Below are 13,889 nucleotides of genomic sequence, written 5' to 3'. Positions count from 1 at the left end.
TGCTGGATACCGAATGGGTACCGAATACCCAACGCCGAGCACAAGTATCGATAATGCGTCACAGTCAGTGTACTCCAAAGGTCGTACGCTGAACCCAGATGCGGAGAACCAAGACGGGATTCCGTGCAGATCGGCGGCAGGGCGGTGATCACTGATCACTGTCAGCCGAGCAGATCGTTGTGTGAATCACGGCGCGTGCTGTTATTGTTATATGTTCGGAGGCGTTTCGATTTCTGGCCTTTTGGCGATATCTATATGGGGGCATTCATTAAAGTCACAAATACTTAATAAGTATTTAAATAAAATGACTTTTTAATCAATTACAAGTTCGATTTGTGATGCTCGAACGCTTGGCACTTGATTTGCATGCTATTCGCATCAGATGTCACATCTTCACGCCGCAGGAGTGATTCTGGTGTTATTTTATTGGCTCCGATCTGAACATACATATGTATAGTACGTTTGGCATTGACCCTGAGTCCCAAACCCCAAACTTGCCAAATGTCACACTTTCTTCGATGCGTCACATACCAGGCAATATCCCATCCGATCGCATCGGATCGGTCAGATGTAAATCTGTCAGGTATTTACGATCCATATCCAATGTCAGAACGAGTTTGTTTGGGTTTATTTGGTATCAGTGACTTTATTGACAAGGTTTCACCTTTGAAAACTGTCGCACATAAATCATTAATCTGCTTAAAACTATATTTGTGGCCTTAGAGAGTTCCATAGTTCCGGGAACTGGTAGAACACACCCCAAAAAGTGTCGCCGACTAGACGGGAAGAAGGATTTTGCCGCAGACCAGGGCCAATAAGATCAGCACGAACGGCAACCGGAAATTTGGTGTCGAATGACTTCCTGAATTGCAAAGTTCTCCGCGACAGTTGCAATTCATCCTTCCATTCTCCTTCTTGCAGCCCTCCGGTAAGTCCATCAGTCGATACTTCTGCTCCCAATGCTTTCCAATATAGTCAAAGTAATGATCCACCTGCTTGGCACAGCCTCGCCTCACCCTGATCCACTCATTTCCATTCACCATTGTGGTCAGCATGGTGGTCGAGCACATGGTTGAGTTCGGGCATTCTCGCACTCTTCCCGGCGAATTATCAGCAGATCCGCACGACGTCTCCTGATCGACACACTCGTAGCACCGGAGTGCCTCGCCAATCGCCAGACCCGCGACCAGCCAGACCATACAGATCCGTAGTGGAAGCTCAGATCCGCTGCCCATGATCTCCGGACGCACACTACCCAGCCAGCTAACGAAGTTGGAGGACTGCGATTAATGTGAAGAGTTTTTCGTATGTTCGAGTTTCAGTGATTAAGCCGAGGAATACACAACCGCACCCAGCTCGAGCTGATATGCCAGCGAGATGCGAGTTTATCCCAAACGACAGTGTAGTCTCTTGCTTTTGGAGGGCGTTTTCTCGCAGTGCTGTGAATTAGATCATTATGCTAGTAAAGCATGCTTTACTCGCCGTGCGGTCACTGACGCAATCTCGGTGGCTCTCCAGCCCTGATCTGTTGCTCGTAGAAGCTATCACAAAAGTAAAGTGTCTATGAAATGATTGTTATGCATTAATAATTCAATTAAAGAATCAGTTCTATAGAGACAAGAGACTCTGGTTCACAAGACTTACATATGTATAAGAAGCTTACTCAAATCAACTTTGATAAGAGAGTCGACCAAAATGAGACATTTTCGTTTGGGTTTAATCTTTAGGCACACAATGAATTTCTTATGTATTGTTTTATTATTTGTGATTCTACATATACAAAATCGTACTATGTATCTATCTCAGTTTACTAATTGGTTTTTTCAACTCACATTATTCTTTATGCCAAAGCAGAGCGTGGTTAATAAAAATCATTTATATACATATAATTCGTATACCAAGTTATATCTTTAATATATTTAATAACAATTTCTAGCTACCTTCGAATTTCCGCAAGCGTTGAGGCGTTTAAGATGCTTTCCATCAGATCGCAATGAGAAACTGCGTTATTTTTTCGGAATTCCTGTTTGGGATCTAGAGACCTCACCGCCCGACTCCGCGCATGATTTACGGGAATCTTCACCTCCTAATTCTTCTGACCGTCTTTAGCATTTGGCGCACAACAATTGAAATCTTTATAGGCTGTGCATCCTAACAATGCCTATAAATTAGTCTCATTTTCGCGTGGGCTTTCGCACACATTTCGCTGTCAATGCTTCGAGAATCATTTTTCTCCTCTCAGATTGCGATTTTGTTCGTTTTTTTTTTTTTTTTGCTTTTTTTTTGCTTTGTTTATTCGACGATTTTGCTGTTAAGATTGCTCACCCGGTTTGCCTGTCAGGGTATTGTTTAATTATCATTTGCTCTCTTTTTGGTTTAATTAGTACACTTTGTGGCAGCGCGATGTCAGCAGCTGTGAGCGAATAAATCAGAATTGCACGTCTATAAATATTGGTAGCAGATGAAGCCAGTTTAGCCACCGAATGCCAATGGGAATAGATGGATCGCTTTTGGTAGCACTCGGCGCATTCACATTTTAATCGGCGCCATTAAGTACCTGCGATTTATGCCATTGGATGGCTGGCATTTGTTTTGCCCAAAACGGATTAATTTACAAAACGAAATTTTGCTGTAATTTAGTTGCTCCCCAAATGGCTGACTCGCCAACTGGAGCAAAGGCCCAGAAACAATGAAACAAATTACCAATCACCACAATCACAATGAGTCGTAATTAGATACGGGTTGGCTGTATAATATCGAAATTCCATAAACCTGGTACACGATACACCTGGAACACTCGGGATGTTGGTCCTAAATAACCCGAGTGTTGGCGGGTTCAAAGCTCTCGAATTATTGATCAATCCTGCACGGGTGGGCAACTTAGCCCCTCCATGGAGATGCTAAGTAAAATCAATTTCAAAGCAATTCCATTGCGGCCCTTGTAAGGAGATCCATAAAATAAATTTGTATATAAAAGGAAAAGTCGCGTGCAAATAAATTTCCAGGCTGACAAGTGCGAAAAAGAGAAATGTGATGTTATTTCTCCGGCGGCCGGATGATCAAGATGACATCAGCGCAATGGAATTTTGATATTTTTTTGCCCAGCGGACTTCCATTTCCACAGAACTGCCTACTTTATCCATTAATGCCAGATAAATCCAGTTGGCTGGACCGCAGAATTGTCGTTAAATATTTAACTGCAGGCGCCGTCTGTTGGCAACAAAGTATGTGACTAAAATCAATTTATATATATGACCACGTATAGTTGCCAATTGTCAGTTGTAAGTGGTGATAATTTGCGCACTCGCATAAATTTACGGCTCGAAGGACGATTTGTACGAAAAATAATGGTTTGGCAGGGGGAGTATGTATTCAAACAAGATTAATTAATTACCCGCAAAACACCAAATTACGCACCATATTGCCAGGGGCAGTCTCACCTTATTTATTTCAGATGAATAATTTAAAATACTCGAAACAAACCAGATTCTACGAGTTACAAAAAGAGAACGAGTGGCAGGGGGAGGGGGGCATTGCTAACCTGTTGGCTTATCAACAAGTTGCAATTTTAATAGAATTTTTAATTCCCCGTCGATGATCCATCGATTGCCTGGAATCAATTAAGTGAGTGACCAGGGTTTCTTCACCCCATGAATCATGGAGCATCATTCACTTTAGTCACTTCCTTACCACGATCGAATAATCCAAATATGCGCAAGGTTCCCCGCAAGTTCAAGAGTTCGAATCGATAAACCTTGTTTTGGGGGCGTGGCTGCCTTTGATTTCTCACATCGTTTTAAATATTCTAGAATCTCGGATCTACCGCGATGTTGTGATTACCAAAATCATCGGCTCTGACAATTGATTAATGGATATCGAATTGGATGCATTGATTGATTGACAGCCATTGTTGTTATTAATACTCATTAATGCAAAACGGGCGTTTCATTGTTTATGATGCGGCTTAAATTTGATTTAAGCGACACTAATTACCTTTGATCCCATTGGATTTGCTGAAATGTAAACAAATTGAAACTCGTCTGGCCAATCGATCTTCGTTGAATGAAGCAGTTGAATGTCTTTTTCGGGGATCATCTCTTCTGGGTTCGGGAAGCTGATTCACAAATCGATAAATCCAGAGGTGAATGACTTGCATCGATTTAGTTCAGGTTTCTAAACAAGAAGCTACAATTTTGAAACAAATCAAAGGGAAATTATTTCGATTCGTTGTTATGTATAAGACTTATCCAACATTTAAAAATTTAAAATGACTTTTTCATGGGACTTTTGAAAAAGAGCTAGTGTTATCAATCATTCGTAGTATATCTTAATACACAACTAATTATGGTATTTAAACACAACTTAATTAATGCCATTTGTCTCCTGCAGATGTCGCCCCCAATTTTTGAACCGGCTCCTCCGCGTCGACTTGCATCTCAGAAAGGTTAAAGGCGATCCGCTACTGCCAATGCAAACTAGTTGCCCACTAAGTTGTTTCCAAATGGCTTGTTAGTATGCAAAGAATTCTAGACGGATAAGCTGATATCGATTCGTTAGCCACCGAATAAACCCGCGTCGCGCCTGTATTAAAGCCATCTAAACGATCTCGTCTTGGGCGTAAAGACCGCGATTTATTATCCGCACAACAATCGTCGGCGGGGAGGCAAACTAAAATGGCCAGCGGGTGCATTGGGGTCGAATCAGACGTAATCAAGTAGTCGATATGGACACACGCTTGCTGACTGCACTATTGCTGATCGCGGCTTGCAGGGCCGAGGATCCAGATTTGGGTCAGGATCAGGATCAGGCGAAGATCACGTTTAAGCCGGGCCGATATGTGCCACGCCTGCACGGTGCCACGGGTTGGTATGTTCCGGATGATAGTGGAAAGTACCGGCACGATCCCAGGCCCTATGACGGCGGCTATGGAGATCGTGGTGTTCCCTATGACTCCGATTTGAGCGGCATTTTCCGGAATGCCCAGCGCCAACTGGAGGCAAAGGTCCAGGAGGCCGGTGAAGGTCTATCCCTCGGTCCACGAGATCATCTGCGATTCATGATCGACTTTAATTTCAATGGCACCGGCTGGCAGATAATCCAGTTTCAATGGGTACGAGATGGCGATGAGTCCCATCCAGACACCAAGGAGTACAGCTACTTGACGGAGAACAAGCTATGGGACTCGGATCAGGCCTATGCGTACCAGGAGCCCGACGATGGCTGCCATATCAACTGTCAGCCGGAGACGGCGGTATACCCGCTACAATCGGAGCCTGTCCAGGAGCCAGTGGTGCAGCCAACTCAGGAGCAGCAACAGTCCAGAACAAACATCAATTCAGAGCAGGATGTGAGTAGTCAAAAAATATCTAAAATTCTAGAATTGCTAAGTAAAGTATTGCTTTCCTTTAGCCTGGCAAGATTCATGATACCATCAATGAAGTCCTGGAGTACATACAACAACGAATCCTGCCTACGTTGCCAATTAAAGGGGAGTAAATCGGTTTCAGAAACATTCAATAAATAATGAAAATAAATAAACAGTGTGGTTTTTATATCAAGGTATATCAAACTTTAGTAGATATACTAGAGTTTAGCTCACGGCTCATATATATTACACTTGAAAAATCCATAAACTATTAAGAATATTTATCCCTTAATCTGATAAAATTAAACTAACTTACGGACTTCAGAAACAGGATGTAGATAATTGAAAGTATTTGGTCCTCTTGATTGAAACACCTTTGAATTCCTATGGCACATCAATTTATTCAATTTAAAATGTATACACTTGTAAAATCCAACTTTATTTCTTCGTCTTGGCATTTGCTTCCAAAAAGGCGAGTAACTTTTCCACATAGGGCGGTGGTGGTGGCGCTGTGGGCAGGTGGGCGGCACTTGGCACAAAGCCATTGTCGTCTGCTACATAGTCCACGCGGTAGAGGATGCCGTCGGGTCCAGTGTACTCGTAGAATCCCTTGGAACGAAGTCCCTCCTCCTCGGTCAGCTTTTCGATGCGTCCACTTTCCTCGCCTAAGATGCCGTTCTCAGTTTCCCAACTAAAAAGCATGGTTTTAAAATGCGTCACATTGAAAGTTACACAATACCCACAGATAGTGATAGCCATCCACCTCCACATCGTCTTCCTGGCGGATGATGGCCCATCCGTTGCCTCCTTCGCCGGTGCCACGTCCCTTGGGAAGATTGGCAGTTGGATCGGCAATAGCCGGCGGCGCTGCAGTGGTGGGTCTTGGTTGAGGCCTGGCTGAGGTTCTGGGCACTACAACTGCTGCTCCACCACCACCTGCCCCGGATCCACCTCCACCACCACCACCACCGCCACCACCGCCTCCACCACCCCTGTTCTTGTCCCCCACATAGCGACCTGCATCGCCGGAGTAATCCCCACCAGGACGATCGTCGTGCTTGTACTTGTTGTCCATGTGCACGTAGCGTCCATCGTTGCCACCCGAGTATCGTCCATCGCCTCCACCGCGATAACGTCCATCGTTACCGCCGCGGTACCTACCATCTCCGGCACTCGCCCTTGTCGGCGGAGGACGATACCGTCCATCGTTTTGGGCCAGAACGGCAGCCGCAAGGGCTATAACTAGAACGATCTGCATGGGAATGCATATTAAATTTTGAGGTATCTGAGGTAAGTCAAACTCACCGCTACGCGCAGCCACATCGTCGAAGATGAGCAATGAAAAGATCTAGCCGTCGGCCCCCAGCTTTATATCTTTCGGATGCACCCCCATACGCCCACATATCTAAGCAGCATCCAGCATCCACTACGAGTGGATTGCTGTGTCTAATTGCAACTGATCCGACCGGTGACTTGATCAATTAAGCGTCTTGGTTTACGGGGCGATTAATTCATAATTTGTTGGAAGGCTGCTTTCCGATCTGATGGCTCAGCGATAGAAACGATTCAATGGAGATGCATTGCAGCGTTCTCCACCTGGAACAGCCGGCTGTTGAAACTTCTTGGAGGTACTACCACGATATTCGGACGTTGTCCACGTTTCTTGAAAAGATAATACAATTCCAAGCCGCTTCAACTTCATTTATGCCAAATGCCTGAAACTAGGCAACATAATATTGCGTGCCCTGTAATGATCATTAAAGCTGACTGAATGGATAAAGATCTTTCCATTTGGAATAGAGTGCCGCACTAGCTAATGAAATTATTATCGATTAAGTCTACTATGAGTTTAATGATATCCATTTAATATAATATTAATCACAAGCATGATTAGATTGGCCAATATTATACATCGAAAATGAAAATCTATGGAAAAGTTATGCATGTATTCTAACGCATTTATTTGGTTTACTTTCTTCAGGTTCAGTTGAACTTAAGTCTTTGCAAATCTTATCTAGAAAAATCAGGCTGTTTTACCATCCCCCTCATTAAAGAACAAGTATGAATAAGGTTTTCCCGACCACACGCGCCTAGCCCATAAAATCAGAATATTCAGTACATATTTTGATTCACGAGGGTAAGGTCAAGGAATTGGACCCAAGTGAGTTAAATCTTATCTGAATACGGGTTATTTCCAATATATTTACAATCGCATAAGAAATCGATCCAAACGCAAAAGTAAATTGGAAATCAATACATCATTAGTCATTAGATCGCAAGACGTCATCGTTTGATTGCATATCTGCCACTTGATTAAGTCTACTAAAGTCAGTATTAAATTCCACAGCTAAATCATTTGCTAATCATTGAAAATCCACTCTGCATTTGTTGTTGTATGGCCAGTTTTATTGTTCATTCGCACACGTTTTGTAATTGAGTAGAACCAGGTAATTCGATTGTAGAAGTCGATGTGATTACCTAACCACGTCGGTTGTTGAACCCGCCGGGCTGCTCTTGTGGCGGCGGCGGAGCGGTGGCCAAGTAGGCCAATGCCTTCTGGATTGCAGGCGGGATGGGTGGCGGCGTGGGCAGGTGGTCGCCCTGCGGCTGGAAGCCATTCTCGTCCGCCAGATAGGTTATCCGAATCGGAATGCCCTCGGGTGAGGTGTACGAGAAGGAGCCCTGTGCGACCTTTGGAGCGGTAAAAGGGCAAATGCAAGTTAGTGCTCGTTTCGTTTGGCCAACTGGTAGCCGGCAAATGCCAGGCACGACTGTGAATGGAGTTCTCCTACACCCACCTGGCCGGCATTATCGGTGCCTGGATTCTTGAGGTAGCCCTCCTCCTCGGCGTTGATGCCGTTGCCCGTCTCGTACAGATACTTGTAGGAGCCGTCGAAGTTGACCTCCTGCTCCTGTCTGATAATTGGAATGGGTTCTCCCGGCGCTTGGCCTCTCACTTGTGGTCTGGCCTGGGCCAAGCTGAGCAGCAGGGCTGCTATGAAGAGCAGCTGAAAGCACGCGGATGCGATATCAGCATGGAGTATACCCAAGTTGATCTCTTCCATCTTACTGTGTATTGCATGTCGAACCGAGCTGTATCCTGTGATCCTGGGTCCTGGTCGTCTGCTCCGAGTTCGTCTCGATCCGTTACTGTGGTCAACAGAGGCGACTCTTTGCATATTTATACCAAATCGCTTGAACTTTTGCACACAGACACTATTGCAGTTGGAGATTAAAGAGTGAACGCCTAGCATTTTGAAGACCCGCCGATCGGAAGCCTCTTTTAGGTGGCTCTTGTCGGAGGCCAATACCATCTCCCATGGAGCGCAAATGAACCGAACCGGACCGGACCGAATCGAATCGAATCCACCTACAAGTGCACGACCCATCCGATATGCTGCAATTTGTCGAATGAGTTGTCTACATGACAGCCACAGTGGGGACTCTACTTTATCATTAGAGCAAAGAAAAATATAGTTTAGTATAATATCTCACAACATTAAGTTGTTATGCTGGAAGTTATCATCAGCACAGTTGCATCTTCAATTGCTTGCTGCAATAGAAACTATCCTAGCTAGCCATCGCCCACTGTGCACCTGTATTGCGAGGGGCGTTGGAGGCACTATGATCATCTCGGATCGTGTTGAACATGACCAGCTTGACATTCATAACTCATCCTCGGCAGCGTGAGAGGAATAGGGACAGACTGCTGCATTCCTACATCAATTTGTCAGTGCAGTCATTAGACATTTGACTCAACGGCTTGATGATCATCATTGGCGGGATTATGACTGCCACCTGACCATGATCATGTCTGGCTGGCCAACTGACTTACTCACCAGCTAACTGAATGTGGCAAGTGCCGCTTGACCTTTGCGGCAGCCGAACAGATGTTTCTTGAACAGGTCCGGCCAAAAGGCGGTAATGCCTGAGCCGGGGCGTTCCGTTGCCAGTTGAGCAAATGTCAGTTACCGCCGAAGTAGAAATGGAGGTGGAGGTGGAAGTAAAGCCCCAAATGTCCCACCGCCCAATGCTACGTGAGATGGTTAACTTCGATTGCGGTATTGTGTGAGAGCAAGAGACGGCGCTTGTTTGTTTTTTGGTATTTGGTGTTTTTATTTGGCTATTCAGGTGATGAGGATCGTATCAAGTGGCAGCATCGTGGATCGGATGGGCGGCTCTATCCGGACTTCTTGTTGAACAGCAGGGACAGGAGCTGTTGCTTGATTGGCTTAGTGGTGGTGGTGTCCGTGGTGTAGGTGTAGGTGGGGTAGGTCGGGGTGGTAGTATAGGTGTACGTCGTCGTCGTGGGCGAAGAGGGCGTTGTGGGAGTGCTGGTTGTAGTTGCGGTAGATGCCATTGCGATGGCCAGGACAGCGGAGAAACAGACGAGGACAGCGAAGAACTTCATGTTGATTGGATTTTTTGGGCTTTTAGGATTGCTGGCTGGCTGTTGCTTATCGACGGACGAGCTGCTGAACTCTGAGTGTGTCTTTCGCTGGTCCAGGCCTCACTATTTATACCCATATTTTGACTGCGGCAGTCGTAGTATTCCCTGTAATGTTTGCACAAATGGTTCCTTTACCGTTTGCTACATTGCTAGCTTTCCCCCACCAATGTTTACCGACCAACTCATTGTGAAATGCATCCAATGTTTGATCCCCTTCCATTTTCCGAAAAATAAAAGTTTTTCGGGTTGGGAGTGTCAATGACTTGGTATTCTTATTAGCTAACTATCCTAGAATATATGCCGTTCGTAGCTACTGGGCCACTCCATCGAGAAGGCAAAGTCCGGAAGTGTGGCAAGGAACTCCAGGCTCAACGCATCCCGCTTATCATGTGGACTGACATAGTGTCCAGAGACGCCCATCTCAAAGACGGGTTCATTGAAGTTGCCATCGTCCTTCTAAGAATCAGTTAGTTAGTATAGTTATCAGAACGACCCATTAAATACGCACAGAAAGTTCCACGAAGAATTCGATGGGAGTGTTATCAATACCGTAGGTTAACATGACCTCCAGAGGAGGCCTGTAAGTGGCCGGATTATCCAGCATTGCGGGAGCAAACGTCCATCGGAGTAGTTTTACACCATCCAGTGGCTTGAAGAACAGACCCATATTTGGCGGACCAGTTAGCCGGAACTCATAGCGCACCTGATAGCCACCGGACAGAACTGTCTTGCTAAGGAACTCCAAGACCGTTGGATAAGGCAGTTCCACGGGCTCCTCTCGAGCAAGCCAAAGTGCATGCTCCCGGGCACTACAATATCGGTAGCAGGGAATACCGCACATCAGCTCGGAGTCGCAATCCTCGCCCAGGCGTACCAGGTTGGTCAGGTTCATGTGATCGCGCAGAGGTGCCTCTTTGTTTCGATCCCCCAGATGGAAGTAGTAGCCAGAATCCTCGTGGCTGATGGAACCATTGTACTCGAAAAATTTGCGATGCACTTGCTGCTCCGACAAAGAATAGAACTTAGTCGTCTTTCAAAGGATGCTTATTAGTGTTTCCCTTACCATGAAGTCGGCACGCATGACATTTGTTTTGGGCCGATACGGGAATCCGACATCCGAGACGGCAATCATGCAGAAAATAAACATAACCAGTGCCAGACCACCCAGCATGCAGTTCGGTCGCCGAAAGACATTGATTAAAGGAGCCTAAGTGAAACTGATTAAGTAAAGTAGTCAATAAATGTGAATAACTTTCTTACAGCAAAAGATAACGCCAAAATTGTGCCAAAACCACATAGAGCGCCGATTAGTATATCCGGATTGGTGGAGACGCCAAAGCGACCAGTCATCGGAATGAGAATAAGTATGAACATGTGGAACAAGTAGGCGTGGTAAATGAAGGGTATAATCTGGAAAACAATCAGCACCAGTGACCACAGATAACCTAAAGTGTTGGCATGAATCATTAAAAGTTCTCCACGAATATATAAGCTAACTTACCGCGACAATGGAGACGGGTCAGTAGGTTAATGATCAGAGCAGCAACGTAGAAAATGAGAGAGATCAGAAATAGATAGGCACTACGGTATTTAAGAGCCGTTGCACCCAAACACAAGATGGCCAAAAGGACACAGTTCGCGTGACCCACAATATGCAAGTAATAAGTATGGGGGATCTTGTTCTGCAGAGGATAGCTTAGTATAACAAAATAACTTCGTTAACAAGTGATACTACTTACACACTTCGTATGCGTCAAGTAGAGGGTCATGGGCAGTACAAGGCCAATAACCGATGGACAAATGTACAACCCAATGACCAGCCAACTGTTGCTAAAATAGGTCAACGTTCTATTTCCCCAATCATAAAAGGTGGCCATCAGCAGAGGAAAGGCCACGGCGAGGAGAGCACCAGCTAGGGCTAGCAGGAATAGGAGTCCAAAGACGCCGGCATAGGTGCCCATAGTCTGTCCAGTAACCCGGGACATTCGCCACAACGAGATGCAGACCAGCAAAATGGCACCGAACGAGAAGAAGAGATTCAGGGCCAAGCTAGTCGACTCCTGGTAATGGACAAAGAACAGTCCAATAAAGTCGAAGAATACTGCATGTCCCGCCGCGTGTGCCTGTTGAAAGATTACCATGAAAAATGGACAAAAGCCACTCGAAAGAGGAAACCCACCTCTGTGTCGTACATTTCTTCGGCATTCGAAATACTCCATACCAAGGCCAGTAAATTGTCGCCGGAATTCTGCAGGGAATCGAGACTTATCACCGCGTAGCGATCGAATTTCGTGTGATAAACGAATCCATTGTACACGCCGGCCATGTCCAAGCCTGAAAGAGAAGAGCTCCTGAGTAGTGTGGTTGAAAAGGATATTTTCTTGCGCCGAGATTCCCACCTGGCACAACTCCAAAGTCCCGAAAGATCCGGAAATCAGTATCCGATGGTATGATACCAGCCTCGAACATCTCCTCGGCCGTTGTGGTGGCGAACGGGTGCGGGGCACTGTTTCTGTAATGCTAAGATAAGGCGGAAGATTAGATTAATTGATCAGCAGCCAGACGGGTGATATAGCAGCCCCCATATCGGAAATGCGATCAGAGCATTCCCAAATATATGAATCACCAATGGCGTTGCCGACTTTCGGGGGGTTTTTAGCTCCACAAACAGGGGAACTTACCTCCATCAGCCAGGGATGATTGGGACCGCCCTGGAAGAGCAAATCACGTCCACCAGCGCCAGCGGAATCCAAGTTCAGTAGAGCCCTGTTTGGATAGCGGATTAGAGATTCCGGTGATCTCCGCCTGAGACTCAAACTCACTTGCAGTTGGCAGCCCATCTGTGCTGCGTGATGAAACCATGTGATCCCTGCATTGGCTGCTCTTCGGCACCATTGAAAAGGAATATAATCGGATGCAGGAAGGGATCCCCTGAAACGGCGACCAGACGCAGTACCTCCAGCATTACGACAACCATGGCAGCATCATCTCCGGCACCTGTGGACAATAGTTATTGAAGGCCTATCCGAAATGCAGTCCATCATTAGACTCACCAGGTGAACCCGGCTTGGTATCGTAGTGACTATTGACCAAAAGGTAGGAGGTGCTATTTGAGCTCTTCGTACTCAGTCTAACGATCACATTCTGCACACCCTGATAGTGATTCGTTAGGCCTTTGATCAAGTAGGATCCGGATGCCCGTTGCACCTCCACCTCCATTTCATAGACATCGTCTCGCAGCACCTGGCGCACTTTTTCGATTTCAGCGAGCAGCAAATTCACAACTGTGACTTCATTATCAACATCACCCACCACACGGGGTCCCAATCGACTTATTTGCAGCAGTATTTCCTGAGCTCTCTCGGCCACGAATTGTCCCGGTTTATCCGCCTCCTCGGAGATTTTGATTCCGGTGGGCAAGGCCTGGAAAAGTGGATATATGACGGCGAAGAAGAGACCCACCCAGAACAGGAGGTAGATGGGGGCAAAGTACCAGGAATACTGCTTGCAACGGATCTTGTCCTCATCCACCTCGATTATTAGGTTCTCAGACCCCGAAAGGGACTGCTGTTGAAAGTAGAGAATATTATAATTGATCTCTTTGGGATGATCCTAAATGGGTAAATCAATATGAAATCACACACCTTGCCATTCCTAGTGGCTCCCATTTTTTTTTGAAGAGATTCGAGAACCGTCCAAGCAAGAGCACCTTTCACGACTCCCGAAGCACGACTAACTCGCCGGACATCTCCATCCGCAATTTAAAGTTTCGGCTCGGGTTTATGGTGCGATATGGTTGATATCTTCAGCATAGTATAAAGATATTCGATATTTATGGCGTAATGGCGCGTGTTATTCACGCTTTCGTATCAGTATGCGTACATACCTAACACAACTTTCGTCTATGCCATCGATAAATTCGCAACCCAGCGAAACTAGTGAGGGCCTCGAGGGACCAACGACGTTATTTCCCCCAAAACAAACCAAACCAATCCAAAAATCATAACCGCTGACTTTGCCCCATATTGTAATCGCACTTGTTGACTATTGCGGATTTATGCATTTATTGTATCG

General features: G+C 45.8%; 6 protein-coding genes across 8 annotated transcripts; 1 reads left to right on the top strand and 5 right to left on the bottom strand.

The window, feature by feature from the left end:
• Window positions 1–624: 624 nt before the first annotated feature.
• CG8501 (uncharacterized protein) lies at window positions 625–2,100 on the bottom strand. Of its 2 annotated transcripts, NM_136927.3 has the most exons (2): window positions 1,941–2,100; window positions 625–1,541 (listed from the first exon to the last, which is right to left on the bottom strand). In NM_136927.3, the coding sequence occupies exon 2, from the start codon at window positions 1,233–1,235 to the stop codon at window positions 777–779; it is 459 nt and encodes a 152-aa protein (NP_610771.2). In that variant the 5' UTR covers window positions 1,236–1,541; window positions 1,941–2,100; the 3' UTR covers window positions 625–776. The 2 variants fall into 2 exon arrangements, with proteins under 2 accessions (NP_610771.2, NP_001286343.1); NM_001299414.1 differs by lacking the exon at window positions 1,941–2,100 and having other exon boundaries at window positions 625–1,253.
• A 2,618-nt stretch (window positions 2,101–4,718) lies between these two features.
• On the top strand, window positions 4,719–5,531 carry CG13155 (uncharacterized protein). Its single transcript, NM_136926.2, has 2 exons — window positions 4,719–5,347; window positions 5,410–5,531. The coding sequence occupies exons 1-2, from the start codon at window positions 4,724–4,726 to the stop codon at window positions 5,494–5,496; spliced, it is 711 nt and encodes a 236-aa protein (NP_610770.1). The 5' UTR covers window positions 4,719–4,723; the 3' UTR covers window positions 5,497–5,531.
• Window positions 5,532–5,748: 217 nt separating this feature from the next.
• Window positions 5,749–6,705, bottom strand: Cpr49Ab (Cuticular protein 49Ab). Its single transcript, NM_136925.3, has 3 exons — window positions 6,671–6,705; window positions 6,109–6,617; window positions 5,749–6,056 (listed from the first exon to the last, which is right to left on the bottom strand). Exons 1-3 carry the CDS (start codon window positions 6,686–6,688, stop codon window positions 5,804–5,806), a joined length of 780 nt encoding a protein of 259 aa, NP_610769.1. The 5' UTR covers window positions 6,689–6,705; the 3' UTR covers window positions 5,749–5,803.
• A 1,061-nt stretch (window positions 6,706–7,766) lies between these two features.
• Window positions 7,767–8,519, bottom strand: Cpr49Aa (Cuticular protein 49Aa). The gene is made up of 3 exons (NM_001103815.3): window positions 8,436–8,519; window positions 8,164–8,373; window positions 7,767–8,056 (listed from the first exon to the last, which is right to left on the bottom strand). Exons 1-3 carry the CDS (start codon window positions 8,445–8,447, stop codon window positions 7,844–7,846), a joined length of 435 nt encoding a protein of 144 aa, NP_001097285.1. The 5' UTR covers window positions 8,448–8,519; the 3' UTR covers window positions 7,767–7,843.
• Window positions 8,520–9,466: 947 nt separating this feature from the next.
• Window positions 9,467–9,859, bottom strand: CG13159 (uncharacterized protein). The gene has a single exon (NM_136924.3). It carries the CDS (start codon window positions 9,774–9,776, stop codon window positions 9,546–9,548), a length of 231 nt encoding a protein of 76 aa, NP_610768.1. The 5' UTR covers window positions 9,777–9,859; the 3' UTR covers window positions 9,467–9,545.
• Window positions 9,860–10,063: 204 nt separating this feature from the next.
• On the bottom strand, window positions 10,064–13,551 carry CG13160 (uncharacterized protein). Of its 2 annotated transcripts, none has more exons than NM_001273989.1 (12): window positions 13,460–13,551; window positions 12,869–13,382; window positions 12,638–12,812; window positions 12,497–12,581; window positions 12,215–12,335; window positions 11,995–12,149; window positions 11,555–11,938; window positions 11,317–11,497; window positions 11,076–11,260; window positions 10,879–11,022; window positions 10,324–10,815; window positions 10,064–10,271 (listed from the first exon to the last, which is right to left on the bottom strand). In NM_001273989.1, the coding sequence occupies exons 1-12, from the start codon at window positions 13,481–13,483 to the stop codon at window positions 10,104–10,106; spliced, it is 2,628 nt and encodes an 875-aa protein (NP_001260918.1). In that variant the 5' UTR covers window positions 13,484–13,551; the 3' UTR covers window positions 10,064–10,103. The 2 variants fall into 2 exon arrangements, with proteins under 2 accessions (NP_001260918.1, NP_725145.2); NM_165890.3 differs by having other exon boundaries at window positions 12,869–13,379.
• Between the last annotated feature and the right edge of the window lie 338 nt (window positions 13,552–13,889).

This window comes from Drosophila melanogaster, chromosome 2R, assembly GCF_000001215.4.
Source record: "Drosophila melanogaster chromosome 2R".
In the NCBI taxonomy this organism is placed as follows: Eukaryota; Metazoa; Arthropoda; class Insecta; order Diptera; family Drosophilidae; genus Drosophila; species Drosophila melanogaster.
The sequence above is the reverse complement of the archived record's forward strand: the minus strand, read 5'-3'. Positions and strand labels throughout refer to the sequence as shown.

What these genes read in the sequence shown, in the direction of transcription:
- CG13155 (NM_136926.2), top strand. Translation starts at nt 4,724, where the DNA reads ATGGACACACGCTTGCTGACTGCACTATTGCTGATCGCGGCTTGCAGG. An exon ending in ACATCAATTCAGAGCAGGAT is followed by an intron (nt 5,348 to 5,409) that starts GTGAGTAGTCAA and finishes GCTTTCCTTTAG; the next exon opens with CCTGGCAAGATTCATGATAC.
- Cpr49Aa (NM_001103815.3), bottom strand. An exon ending in GCACCGATAATGCCGGCCAG is followed by an intron (nt 8,057 to 8,163) that starts GTGGGTGTAGGA and finishes ACCGCTCCAAAG; the next exon opens with GTCGCACAGGGCTCCTTCTC.
- Cpr49Ab (NM_136925.3), bottom strand. An exon ending in GTGGATGGCTATCACTATCT is followed by an intron (nt 6,057 to 6,108) that starts GTGGGTATTGTG and finishes CATGCTTTTTAG; the next exon opens with TTGGGAAACTGAGAACGGCA.
- CG8501 (NM_136927.3), bottom strand. Translation starts at nt 1,235, where the DNA reads ATGGGCAGCGGATCTGAGCTTCCACTACGGATCTGTATGGTCTGGCTG.
- CG13159 (NM_136924.3), bottom strand. Translation starts at nt 9,776, where the DNA reads ATGAAGTTCTTCGCTGTCCTCGTCTGTTTCTCCGCTGTCCTGGCCATC.
- CG13160 (NM_001273989.1), bottom strand. Translation starts at nt 13,483, where the DNA reads ATGGGAGCCACTAGGAATGGCAAG. An exon ending in GGACTTTGGAGTTGTGCCAG is followed by an intron (nt 12,150 to 12,214) that starts GTGGGAATCTCG and finishes CTTCTCTTTCAG; the next exon opens with GCTTGGACATGGCCGGCGTG. An exon ending in TCATGCGTGCCGACTTCATG is followed by an intron (nt 10,816 to 10,878) that starts GTAAGGGAAACA and finishes TTGTCGGAGCAG; the next exon opens with CAAGTGCATCGCAAATTTTT.